This window comes from Schistocerca cancellata, chromosome 5, assembly GCF_023864275.1.
Source record: "Schistocerca cancellata isolate TAMUIC-IGC-003103 chromosome 5, iqSchCanc2.1, whole genome shotgun sequence".
Lineage (NCBI taxonomy): Eukaryota > Metazoa > Arthropoda > Insecta > Orthoptera > Acrididae > Schistocerca > Schistocerca cancellata.
The window spans coordinates 253,636,686-253,651,100 of NC_064630.1; the positions used below are offsets into that span (position 1 = coordinate 253,636,686).

The following is a 14,415-nucleotide window of genomic DNA, read 5'->3' on the forward strand; positions in this document are numbered from 1 at the left end:
TTAGGTTAGTTAGGTTAGGTGACTGATGACCTCAGATGTTAAGTCCCATAGTGCTCAGAGCCATTTGAACCATTTTTTGAACTTTAGCCCATACCTCAGCATATACTCAGATTTTCAAAATTTATGCTTGGGACAAAATTTATTAGGTTTGTAGAAACAGGTGTGCAAAAGTTCGTAATTCTAGCCTTCATAGATTACGAGAAAAAGGTACATAAACTTTAAAAAAAATAATTTTGAGGAAATGGAATTTAAAGTTCAACCGAACGTTTTTTTCTTATATCATCTCTTCAGACGACCCAGTATTTGTTCTCAGGAGCCTCTTTCCCTTTAAGGCTTCTCTCTTGTCTTTTCAGCTATGGAGAGGCACTGTACATCTATTTTTTTCAAGACGTCTTCAGTGACATTTCCTATATTAAAGCCCATTCTCCCTAATACCTTCATTTTCCCTAAGTTCCCGTCATTAAATACAAGAAATGCATCATCAATAGCGATTATGTTAATTGTAGCAGACGAAAATGTGCCAAAACAAGAATTGCTTCTTCATAAAAAACACCAGGTTTTTTATTGTTTCTAAGATATAGAACATATTCACAGATGATCTATAAAACGAAAGAGTATATATCACAGCCTTCTAGATCCATCCCGTGCAAATTTGCTTGAAAGTAATCCACAGCATCGTTGTTCACCGAGCTAGTATTGAAGTGTTGCTTCAAAAACTGGGCGTGGCAGGAACGTTGTGTCACACATTTCATTATTTTTCAGGCACTTGGGATGCGATTTCGTCATTGAAACTTTGCGATCTTATTGTTCATGACTTCTGCCAGTAAATAATGGCGCATTGCCACGGTTTGCGCGGTTCCCGCTGTCGGAGGTTCGAGTCCTCCCTCAGACATGGGTATGTGTAGTGTCCTTAGCGTAAGTTAGATTAAGTAGTGTGTAAGCCTAGGGACCGATGACCTCAGCAGTTTGGTCCCCTAGGAACTTATCACAAATTTCAAAAAAAAAAAAAAAAAAATTAAATCGACATTTTCAGTCAGTTTCATGAATGTGCCCCTTAATGAAAATACTCTAGCCTTGCTCACCAACACAACGCGTTTCAGGATATCCCCATCTTCAGATCTATCAAAAACCATATACAGACGTACATTGTTTTCTACTTCAATCCGGCACGTAATAATTGCCCAAAGTAAACAAGAAAAACCTCTTTCCGTTTTCCTTTCTTCAGTTTCGCTGTTTACGGGGACGGTCGGTGACACTGCAGTGCTAGGCTAATCTGAAAATAAAGACATCCAGTGATCTAGTGTAGACTTTCACAATCGTCAATTTTCGACTCGAATTTACTACTAACGCGAATTACACTACAGTTTGTCACTGGGCTCAAATGGAAATACCGAGCTGCAACGACTTCTTAGAATTCGGCAGACTAATTTCATTAATTGAAAACCCATTAAAGGAAATTAGTGCTACGGAAAACGCGAATACTCGTTTTTTAAAGCTGCATCTCTCACAAGTGAAAACCTACCTTCAGTTCCTAATAACCTGGCTCTAATTATCTTCCAAAAAATACATCCCTAAAAAGAAATTTTTTATAGCCAATGTCGCTTTCAGAGCTGTTATTTATTCACCGGATTCGACAGGCAAGATCTTTAAAACCTTTTTGGTTGTACATCATGTTCGATAGTTCGTTCATTACCCATGCCATGTTAAAATTTAAATGGAGAGTATATTGGATACTTGACACGAATTTGTAAAAAATAAAATTACAAACAGGTTTGTCACAAGTAAAAATACACACAGCTAAGATGCACCTTCTGGAACTTGGCATGTCTACATATGTAGCTCTCCTTCGGTGCTTGTCAGTTTTTAAATACCACAAATATAGTAAACGTGCATATTTATATGATGAGTGCAGCACATCTTGGAACCTTCCCAATCGAAATACTCGTTCCAGGACGTGGTTCATGCGTCATGTAAATTTAAACATTGGCATAAATATGCCATTTACTATATATTGCGGATATTAACAACTGACAGGCATCATATGTAGACATGCTAAATTCTACAAAGTGCATTTTAGCTGTGTATATTTTTGCTTGTGACAAACCTTTTAATAATTTTATTTCTGACAGATCTGTATGGAATGTGCAATATAATCTTCACTAAAATGCTAACATGGCATGAGTAATGAACACGCAATGAAATATGACGTAGAGTCAAAAAGTTTTTAAAGACCCAAAGATGACAGTCTTACCTGTCGAAGCCGGTCAATAAAAAACAGTTTTGAACGCGATCTTGGCTATAAAATAAATCTTTATAGTACAAACAGATAGCTCCTCCCTATTTCTCTTTATGAGAAAGTTCAGTCACATGGCTATAACGGAAGTTCTTACAAAAGCACTTTTGCGACAGAGAAACTCTTATATTTGTAGACATGATTTTGAGCTGATTAATGGTGAAAATAGTTTACTGATAGTCAGTTCTACCCCATCATCTTCGAATGAGTGAGTAATTTTTTTTAAAATGTACTTTGGAGCTTCGAAGAGCAGGGGACAAATACAGCAGCTCTTCTTTATATATTCTGCAACTATGATTAAGAATCAGTCTCACGACAGTTTTTAGTTGGTTATATACTAAATAGCTATTTTTGGGACTGAAACACTTATTTCACTGGTACAAACACACATTTCCTTTGACGACGGTTAGCGTGAACTTACCGTTATGCTGTTTGCAGTGTTTGTTCTCAGAGAACCTAGAAGGTTTTTAGAATACAGGATCACATGAATTCAGATTGGGCTTTACAATTATGGCGTCGAGTTTGACAGTAGCAAGTAGGAGACAGCGACACAAGAATGTAACTCCGTTCATCATATTGTGGAGGACGGATCGTAGTCTACGATATCGCCACTATTGTACCACGCTATTTCGGGACTTGTACGTCGTATTTAAAACCATTGTAAGGATCTTTTCAGATTGCGATTTAATCTAACTCTCAGATCGTTGTGTGTAGAGACGGCAGTCCCACTTAACACGTTTCAGTTTGATATGTGGTTTACGTTATCCTTAAATGCTTTCGTACATTAAAAAAATCGCATATTTTCACAGATCTTTTTAAAATACGTCATTACTCTTCATTAATACAATTGATTCGGATCCAGGAACGCTTGAGCCGCAGCGAATCAAGTACTCAAATGCAACGTTGACGAGTACAGTTCATCGGGATAGTTTCCTGGTTTCTTAACTGACTCAGCATCCTCCGTCTCATTTCTCGTAACGAACATTATCTTTTAGTATACATATATTACATTATTTTGAACGGGCTGCAACTTTCCATTGCAAAGTTTACCGTGTTATTTGCCGTACAATGGTTCTCTCAGTTAACTCGAAGTCAAGGAGAACATTTTTCTAAATGGTGAAGCTACGGTGTTAAATTTAACAAAAGTTTATTTTTGTTCGGTTGCGGAAAAGCATGAATCAAGGATCAACTTGATGCGTTGTACATTTTTGTTTTGTTCGGCTTTTTAAACTAGTGGTGACATATGTGTTCCAGCAAGTGGATAATCTGCAGTAGTGTGCAGTCATAAATTCGTTTCTTTTGATAGTTTGTGAAAGTAATTAACCAAAAGTTGGTGATGGATCTGATTTTTCATTTTTAAAGATTCAAATGTGAGCGGCGGTATTCATTCGTGGCCGACCACAATTCTGTTGAAGACGGACCCCATAGACGACGGCCCAGAATCGTCCGGAAGAATGAAGATGCCAATATTGTGCTTTGTTGTCCGGTCGGCGGATATATACTTGTAAAACCGCTGTATCACAAGAGGAGTAGGTAAACAACTTTCCCTGGGAAACCTTTCGTCAACGTGGGTGCTGGATGCTGACCAAAATCAGACACTAGAATTTCTCTATAGTATTTGAACATTTTAAAAAGAATTAATCATACCGAAATTTTATAAGTTTGTTTTGTATAGTGCAACAGAAATTCTTCAAAATCATTACTATGCAAAGGGTGAAGCCACAACTGACGACAATGAAACAAATCAACGCGAAAGAAAGGAAGGAAGAAATGTAGGGTTTAACGTTCCGTCGACAATGAGTTCATTAAAGACGGAGCGGAAGTTGGATTAGGGAAGGAACCATCCTGGAATTTGGCTTCAGCGATTTAGAAAGTCCCAGAATAAGGTAAATCAGCATGGTCGGAAGCGAGTTTGAACTATCATCCTCCCGAATGCGAGTCTAGTGCGTTAACCGTTGCGCCACCTTGCTCGGTAAACGCAAAAGACATTTCCTGGACCTCCTACTTACAAACAGACTCGATCTTTTGCAGAGTGTCACCTATGCGAGAAGAATTAGCGGTCATGTTGCTATCACACGAAAAATGGTCACTAAAAGTGAAAATCTTATCAAGAGTGTTTAGGGAGTATTTGTGTTTGGTCCAATGGAAGACTTAGACTTGTTGGAGGACTTTTGGGAAAATACATTGCGTCTGTAAAGGAAATTGTATGCACCACACTAGTGCGACCAATTCTAGAGTATGTTTCAGCATTTGGAGTCCTTATCAAGCAGACAGGGCAGCAGACGTCGGACCAAGCCAGAGATGCGCCGTTAGGATCGTACCAGTTACGTATCGAGAAAGTCTAACGGGAATCCTCTGGTAACTTAAATGAGAATCTTGGAAGAAAGACTACCTATTTCTCGCGAAACGCTATTGGGAACATTTAAAGAGCCTGTATTCGAAGAATACCGTGGAGCCGCTATGCTGCCACCAAGGTATATGTCACATAGGCTTCATAAGAATGAGATTCTAGGTGACTGATGACCTCAGAAGTTAAGTGCCATAGTGCTCAGAGCCATTTGAACCATTTTTGAAGAGAAACTTATGCTTACTTTCCCCTGGACAGCGGATCACGTGTTGAAGGATGGATACAAAACGTTTATACTGACAGGGGAAGTCCACTTAGTGGCGCAGTTACAATCATGTAGAAAACATCAGGTAGTGAATTATGTAATGTGTTTGCATGAAGACAGTTAGAAGTACAGAAAAAAACAACTAGCATGCTGAGCGGGTACATATTGAGGTACCAATGATCACAATATCTGCAATTATAGCGCTAACACCCCGTATATGTATGTAAAGACGTAAGTGTAGATCAATTAGATAAAAACATCGGGAGAAGAGGCCAGAATTACAAAAAAACTTTCATCAGAACAATGCACCTGCACCCAAAGATACTTTCCCAGTGAGGAAATTAGTACTCCAAGCACGAACTGACTGTTGTATTCACCACATTCATGTCGTTTGGCACCGCAGCGCTATCTCTGTTTTTTGGGGCATTGCTGTTTAAAATAGCAGTTCAACAACAGTAACTGAAGAAGCAATAAACAGCCAGCGGGCGCCAAGATGTCGGCATGCCGGTTGCAGCAACAGAGTTGTTTATGCACTGCGAAATTGGCCAGCCTGAACACAAAATCCTATCAACACAACAGACACGTGGGACTCTGGCGGGACAGGCCAATTTGTTTCTACGTTCTCCGGCCACGGATGTGTTATTCCGTACGTGGCTGTAAGCAGATAGTCGGCAGGACAGATGAGCTTGCGACCTCCGTAAATAACCGTGAACTTTAGCAGAGGTATTCGCAGTCCGACAGTACCCAATAGGGTGAGATGACTATGTCAGGTGCCGGAGCGATATGGGTCAGGAAGCCGCCACCACGAGTTTGGGCTTCCACCACCGATGGACTATTTTCTAACATCAAGTCCTTCTACCAAGGCTTGGAACCTTCCCACCAGTGGGCTGTCTCCAGACTCACCCCACAGCAGTCAGATTCCTGTCATGGAGGGCAGCAGCTTACTTGGGTGGTACAGCTGCTTGCCCTCCTATTCTGTTTCGGAGGTTATGGTACCATAATCCTTCGCTCGCAGGGGCGTTTTTCTGTCCCGGAGGCAAGAGTTCCGGCAGTCCTCTGCGTCGCTCGTACCTTCCTCTAGCAGCTAAGCCAAGCCTAAGTGGGGCATACGGTGTTGAGCAGGCACCTTGTGCACCAGCATTCCTGGCCACAGACATCACGGCTGACTACTGGACCGCCAGCTGGCCACTGCAGTACACCACAACCATCCACGCGGAGCGCCAAAGGGGACGTGGCCGCCGCACCGTACTGTTACAAGCGTAGAAACACGAAATTCAAATAAACTATTTGACTTTCTGATGCTGTTTCCCTCAAATGCCACGACCCACTGCCGTACCTAAGCCAGTGCGGCAGTAGCTCTTTATCCCGGCACACTTTAGCACCTTCCGGCTTCCTATTATCCCAGCACCTAAAAAGAATTCTAGTTTTGCCAGCAGTAGATGGGCAATTTGCAGTTATCCTAAGTGGCACTTAGGGATGAAATGTACTGACTGGAAAAAGTTGCTTCAACTTCTCTGTCCTACGAATGGCCATATAATCGAATTTATTCCATTAAAAACACTGCCACTGACTCCATGCAAACTACACTCCTGGAAATGGAAAAAAGAACACATTGACACCGGTGTGTCAGACCCACCATACTTGCTCCGGACACTGCGAGAGGGCTGTACAAGCAATGATCACACACACGGCACAGCGGACACACCAGGAACCGCGGTGTTGGCCGTCGAATGGCGCTAGCTGCGCAGAATTTGTGCACCGCCGCCGTCAGTGTCAGCCAGTTTGCCGTGGCATACGGAGCTCCATCGCAGTCTTTAACACTGGTAGCATGCCGCGACAGCGTGGACGTGAACCGTATGTGCAGTTGACGGACTTTGAACGAGAGCGTATAGTGGGCATGCGGGAGGCCGGGTGGACATACCGCCGAATTGCTCAACACGTGGGGCGTGAGGTCTCCACAGTACATCGATGTTGTCGCCAGTGGTCGGCGGAAGGTGCACGTGCCCGTCGACCTGGGACCGGACCGCAGCGACGCACGGATGCACGCCAGGACCGTAGGATCCTACGCAGTGCCGTAGGGGACCGCACCGCCACTTCCCAGCAAATTAGGGACACTGTTGCTCCTGGGGTATCGGCGAGGACCATTCGCAACCGTCTCCATGAAGCTGGGCTACGGTCCCGCACACCGTTAGGCCGTCTTCCGCTCACGCCCCAACATCGTGCAGCCCGCCTCCAGTGGTGTCGCGACAGGCGTGAATGGAGGGACGAATGGAGACGTGTCGTCTTCAGCGATGAGAGTCGCTTCTGCCTTGGTGCCAATGATGGTCGCATGCGTGTTTGGCGCCGTGCAGGTGAGCGCCACAATCAGGACTGCATACGACCGAGGCACACAGGGCCAACACGTGGCATCATGGTGTGGGGAGCGATCTCCTACACTGGCCGTACACCACTGGTGATCGTCGAGGGGACACTGAATAGTGCACGGTACATCCAAACCGTCATCGAACCCATCGTTCTACCATTCCTAGACCGGCAAGGGAACTTGCTGTTCCAACAGGACAACAGTACAATGCACGTCCGCATGTATCCCGTGCCACTCAACGTGCTCTAGAAGGTGTAAGTCAACTACCCTGGCCAGCAAGATCTCCGGATCTGTCCCCCATTGAGCATATTTGGGACTGGATGAAGCGTCGTCTCACGCGGTCTGCACGTCCAGCACGAACACTGGTCCAACTGAGGCGCCAGGTGGAAATGGCATGGTAAGCCGTTCCACAGGACTACATCCAGCATCTCTACGATCGTCTCCATGGGAGAATAGCAGCCTGCATTGCTGCGAAAGGTGGATATACACTGTACTAGTGCCGACATTGTGCATGCTCTGTTGCCTGTGTCTATGTGCCTGTGATTCTGTCAGTGTGATCATGTGATGTATCTGACCCCAGGAATGTGTCAATAAAGTTTCCCCTTCCTGGGACAATGAATTCACGGTGTTCTTATTTCAATTTCCAGGAGTGTATATAGTAGTCGGCCATGATATCAGTGCCCAGAAATGCTGATGCACAAGGAGCCTGCTCAACACCGTAAGCCCCACTTAGGCTTGACCTAGCTGCTCGAGGAAGGAACGAGCGGCGCAGGGGACTGCAGGAACTGTTGTAGAGGATGACAGCCTTCGGGATAGGAAATCGCCCCAGCGAACGAAGGATTATGGTACCATGACCTCCGCAACAGAATAGGAGGGCAATCAGCTAGATATATATACGTTAACAAAATCGCGTTGTAGACATGCGAAATAGCTGCGCTCAGCATACGGGACTGTCCGGTATCATATTACACAGTGTCTACCGCAGAACTGCACATAAGATTTAGTTTCTAATAGAAAACTGGCAAAATAAATACCCGGGAAATGCAGGGTTTGTTAGCCAGTAATGTAATGTAGCAAAAAACTGTCTTTATCGCCGACTGCAATTTTACTTCATTTCTGCCTCTTGTCAAGTCGCTGGTCACGCCGCTTATTAATTGTGGACTTTACTTGGCTTACTAATGCCGCAAGCTGTTCGTTTTTCCGCTCCACATCCTTCCGGTTTATCATTAAACGAAAAATGGCTAACAGATAATTGGCTGCCTATGCCAGCGTTTCTTGGTGCCACTGTAGTGATCCTGCGAATTAGCACGCAGGGTTAAGGCAGGAGCGGGACGTAGCGATTTGGGCGCTAAGGATATCACGCGGCATTCCGGCCACAGCCAGGAATAGACGGAGACCGGCGTCCGCGTGCTAATCCCCAGAACGCTGCACTGCGGTGCTTTCCACTAAACGAATGGCTTTACCGGAATCCTTAACCTCACATGTTTGTTTCCGTTCCGGACAGCTAGCGTCTAAATCTATATTTTTCCTAGCAGGAGCACATGAAAATAAAATAAGTTACAGCCTGAAATCAGGTGTTCCATCTTCTGTACGAGAAAGAGGTCGAACATTTTTTACGACGGCTATTCGGAAGCAAGGTCCGATCGGTCGCGAAATGGAAACCATAGTGAAAATAAAAAAAAAAGTTTTATTTGCAACAATTAGTTACGCCTTCTTGCTACTTCTCTATAAAGTCGGCGCTCCGATTGAGACATTTGTCGTAGCACTGTACCAGCTTTCCAATACCCTCGTCACAATAGGCTGCATCGTCGTTGCCCCTGCAACGTGCGATCGAGACATGTCATGAGGAAGGAAACACGTGATAGGCACGTTACGTGGGATTGCATGAAATCAGGCGAAATCTCTCTCAGCACTCATACTGGGCGGGAGACACTACTCTCTAGGCGTCTTTATGTGCTCAATGTGCGCTCAGGACTAAAAAGCGTGAAGTGACGTGATCTACTGGCATACTACAAACACTGTCCAACACGTCTGCAAAGTTTCATCGGATTTTCACATTCATAGAGAATGCTGTCAGACCCGTTCTTTTGCCATTCTTCCAACGGAAAGGTGATGTGTTATTCTAACAGGATAATGCTCGCCCACACTCTATCCGTGAAACTCAACGTGTTCTGCAAGACAAGCAGCACAATTCCTCGGCCAGCGCACTCTCGAGACTTTTCTCCAATCCAGCACGTGTGGGACGTCATGGGTCGAGAAGTGACTCTTGAGATTCGTCAACCAACAAATTTTAGAGAACTACGTGAACAGGTTGAGCAGATGTGGCATACCATATCCCAGGACAGTACTCGCCGTCTGTACGATCGACTGGATGTAAGAGTCAGCGCCTGCATTGCTGCCCGTACGGGTATACCTGTTTCGGAGTGGGTCGATACCTGATACCTCAGAAGCGCTTGTGCTATTGATCTATAAATGTAATAATTTCATGTACTCCACATGCACTGTTGCAACAATAAATCTTCTGCGAAATGGAAACCTCTAAAACTTATATTACTTTTCTTTGGCAGTGTATTTTACACAAGGACACCAACGCAAGAAAAGTCCGAAATAATATGAATCTTTGTTCTTTTCGTTAGCGTTAATCCCGTGTTAGTATGGGTTCTGCTGTGCTCGAGTTTTTGCAAATTTATTTTTAACTTCGAGGCCGCATACCGTTCCTGTAGCGCAGCCGTTATTACCTACGGGGAGGGAAGTCGTGTGCGCCACCTGTCTGTAAACTTTGTAAATAAACTTTGTTCCGTGCGTGATCGTATTTTAACTCTTTGTGTATCGTATTTTCTGATGCGAAAATTGGGACCTGGCACAGCATTTGCCTAAAAGAGCGTGAGTAACAGCCTAAAAATCACACTCAGGCTGATCTGTGCACCAACCACAGTCGTTAATTCACCGGCGCGGATTCCATCCGGGTGTGCCTTAACTTCCTGTCACAACAACCAGTACGCTGCAAGTTACGCTGTAAAAGCAGGTCCCAATGTATAAAGTCTATTAATTATTTATCTTGAGGTTCAAGCTCACTGTTGCGTCCGTTTTAGCTCTAGGCGTAGTCTCTTAGTATAACAGAGATTTCGAAGTGTATGCAGACAGGTTAGTTTCGCAAACACCACATTCCCTATCACGAAATGTTTAGTAGAGAGTTGTGTCTGTCCTGCTTTAATTTTTGCGCGATCTGACGGGAGAGTCCTGCAAGTTAACAAAGCAGCTTAACAAACTAAGAATTTCACAATTACAACCCGATAAAAACTTGTTATTTGTTGTGTGTCTTGTGATGCCACAGCGTCTCAATGTCGGCTGTCACCTGCTCCCCGGCTGAGACTCGACCACCTGGCGGTCATAGCTGGGGACGGGCGTGGGAGGGGGTGGGGGGCTGCAGCCAACACGGGCAGAGCGTGGCTGCTGCGAGTACGCCGCACTGCAAGTGGCCTGGTGTGGTTCGATGCCAGTGGCGAACAGTCCACGTGTGACGTTGCCAGCTCTGATCGACCCAAGATCCAAGGAGTTAGGTATCAAGTAACAAGTAGTTTTAATCAGATTATAATAATTCCTGTCAGAGCGGGCGTCTTTCTGTCCTCACGTAACAATATAGGAAGGCCGTCTGGAGAGCAACAGTGAGGTGATAAGGAGGACATATAATTTTACAGGTACTGACCTGGCCTTGGCCTTGGAGAGCTGGTCGATCTGGTCCTGGAAGTCCACGACGATCTCCTGGTGCTTCTTGCGCAGCAGGTTGGCCGTCTCCTCGCTCTCCAGGTGCACATCCTCCAGCAGCTTTCGCAGCTTGGCCAGCTCCGCATCTCGCTTCCTGTTGATCTCGAACTGCAACACCGCCAATTTAGCGTGATCAGTAAGGCGCCATAGTGTATCTTACCATCACAACCGTGTCGACGACGCACCTATTGTGATATCGAAAGACAGTAAAGTGTGTCATAATTGTCAAGATGGACGATCCTTCATAAATTATTTTTATATTGTTTATTAACCGAGAAAAATCACAAGCTAGTCATAAATTATGAACGGTTGCGTATATTCATTGCAGCTATATTCTGATCAAATGTACAGCACCAGCCACAGCGTCACACAGAGACTATACGTAGTTGTACTACACGGCCTGACAAAGCGCATGAAGCACCCAGAAAGGGAGGAGGAAACTAAATAAAACGTCACGGGTTCAGCTGCCGTGACATACACTATGTGATCAAAAGTATCCCGACATCCCAAAAATATACGTTTTTCATATTAGGTGCATTGTGCTGCCACCTACTGCCAGATACTCCGTATCAGTGACCTCGGTAGTCGTGAGATATCGTGAGAGAGCAGAATGGGGCGCTCCGCGGAACTCACGGACTTCGAACGTGATCACGTGATTGGGTGTCACTTGTACCATACGTCTGTATGCAAGATTTCCACACTCATAAACATCCCTAGGGCCACTGTTTCCGGTGTGATAGTGAAATGGAAACGTGAAGGGACACGTACAGCACAAAAGCGTACAGGCCCACCTCGTCCGTTGACTGATAGAGACCACCGACAGTTGAAGAGGGTCGTAATGTATAATACGCAGACATCTATGCAGACCATCACACAGGAATTCCAAACTGCATCAGGATCCACTGCAAGTACTATAGCAGTTGGGATGGAGGTGAGAAAACTTGGATTTCATGCTCGAGCGGCTGCTCGTAAGTCACACATCACACCGGTAAATGCCAAACGACGCCTCGCTTGGTGTAAGGAGCGTAAAAATCGGACAATTGAACAATGGATAAACGTTGTGTGGAGTGACGAATCACGGTACACAATGTGGCGATCCGATAGCAGGATGTGGGTAAGGCGAATGCCCGGTGAACGTCATCTGCCAGCGTATGTAGTGCCAATAGTGGAATTCGGAGACGGTGGTGTTATGGTGTGGTCGTTGTTTCATGGAGAGGGCTTTCACCCCTTGTTGTTTTGCGTGGTACTATCACAGCACAGGCCTACATTGATGTTTTAACCACCTTCTTGCTTCTCACTGTTTAAGAGCAATTCGGGGATGGTGATTGCATCTTTCAACACGATCGAGCACCTGTTCATAATGCACGGCCTGTAATGGTTTGACCTGCACAGAGTCATGACCTGAATCCTATAGAACCCCTTTAGGATGTTTTGGAACGCCGACTTCGTGTCAGGCCTCACCAACCGACATCGGTACCTCTCCTCAGCGCAGCCATTCCCCAAGAAACCTTCCAGCATCTGATTGAAAGTATGCCTGCAAGAGTGGAAGCTGTCATAGATGCTAAGTGTGGGCCGACACCATATTCAATTCCAGTATTACCGATGGAGGGCGCCACTAACTTGTAAGTCATTTTCAGCAAGGTGTCCGGATGCTTTTGATCACATAGTGCATTAGCAAAGTGATTACGAAATCGAGTTAAATTTACAAAGAGCTTAGCAGTATGCGCCTATTTATCAGCATGACTTTGCACCCTCTCTGGCTTGGATGCATCCACTGATTCGATTGAGTAACCGAGCGGGGTGACGCAGTAGTTAGCACACTGGACTCTCATTCGGGAGGAAGATAGTTCAAACCCGCCTCCGTCCATCCAGATTTAGGTCTTCCGTGATTACTCTAAATTGCTAAAGGCAAATGCCGGCGTCGTTCCTTGGAAAAGGACACAGCCGATTTCATACCCCATCCTATACAGAATCTGAGCTTGTGCTCCGTCTCTAAAGACTTCGATGTCGTCGGGACGTTAATACAATCTTCCTTTTTCCTTCCTTGTGGTTCGGTCGTTAAGGATATCGGAAAGCCGTTGAATCCTTTCCTGAGTTAAACTGCTGGCCCACAACCGTGATAATGAGCTGACGCCCGACCTGTTCCCACAGTAGTTCTGTCTGCGGAAAATCTGGGGATCTTGATGGTCACAGGACCGCCTCATCATAAGGCAGGAAGTTCATAGACACACGTGACATGTGTGGACGAGCCTTGTCCTCTGGAAAAATGGCTCTACAATACTGTCGCATGAGAGGTAACACATCAGAACGCAGGATGTCCGTGATATATCTTTTTGCTGTCAGACTTCCCTCAATCACTACCAGTCGTGCCCTGAAGTCATACCTGATGATTCGCACACTATGGCGCCAGGAAGAACACCGCTGCACCCCTCCAAAACACTGGAATATTGGAGCACCTCTCCAGGTCGTCACCATACGCGCCGACGGTGATCATCCGCGACAGTGCAGAACCATGATTCACCGCTGAACACAATGGGAAGCCATTCATCACCAGTCCATAGTTACTCTTCGTGGTATTACCTCAAACGCAACCATTTTATTGTAGTGTTAATGGAAGCCTATGCATGGGACGGTAATTCTCTAGTCTGGTTGATGCAAGTCACCGACCAGTGGGGTAGGATAATAGGATGTTGCAAGGAGTCCATTACTTGTTCTCCAACAGCAGGCGCAGATGAGAAGGGGATAAAACGTGCCTGGTACACAATATGGCGACCCTCCGCTGTGGTGTTGAGACGTGGTTGGCTGGAACCTGACACTGAGTATTCCTGCACTCACGTTCCCATGCAGTCCAGCACTGGGCTACTTTCACACCCGAATGTCCCACAAATTTGGATATTTCACTATTCGAGCAGCCAACCAAATGGAAACCCGCAGCGAGGTCCCTTACAGACTCTGTCAGGTGCTGAGAGTGCTGCCTCACACGAGTACACGGCATCTCTGTGTTCTTAACAGTAATTACTCAACATTTGACTTCGTGCAACCTTCCAAGTCTGGTAACAACACAAAACACGAACAACTCTAACGCATTCTGATGGTCGCTATACCCGCCACAGAATTGCAACTCTTCTGATTTACATACCCGCCGATGGTGTGTACATGCAAGAACTTACATCCGGTCGTGTTCCGGGTACTTCAATTCTGTTGCCAGGCAGTATAAAATTACTCTCACAGGCATTCTTCTATTCACTGGAGCATTTTAGTCTGACAACGCATAACTTCAGCATTAAGGGGTCGTCAATGCGGCACGTCGGAACTGCTGCGGCAAACAGCTGCAACCTCTCATAGCGTATGACTAGCTTGTCGTTGTAGCCAGTTCGTAAAAA

The 14,415-nt window shown here is 45.4% G+C and overlaps 1 protein-coding gene across 3 annotated transcripts in view; it reads right to left on the reverse strand.

Moving 5' to 3' along the window:
• The window catches only part of LOC126188903 (paramyosin, long form), a 187,870-nt gene that overhangs the window by 81,952 nt on the left and 91,503 nt on the right, over positions 1 to 14,415 (reverse strand). For all 3 annotated transcript variants that reach the window (XM_049930591.1, XM_049930590.1, XM_049930592.1), the window contains exon 5: positions 10,974 to 11,140. In XM_049930591.1, coding sequence (XP_049786548.1) covers positions 10,974 to 11,140 — 167 coding nt within the window. The remainder of the gene's footprint in view (positions 1 to 10,973; positions 11,141 to 14,415) is intronic.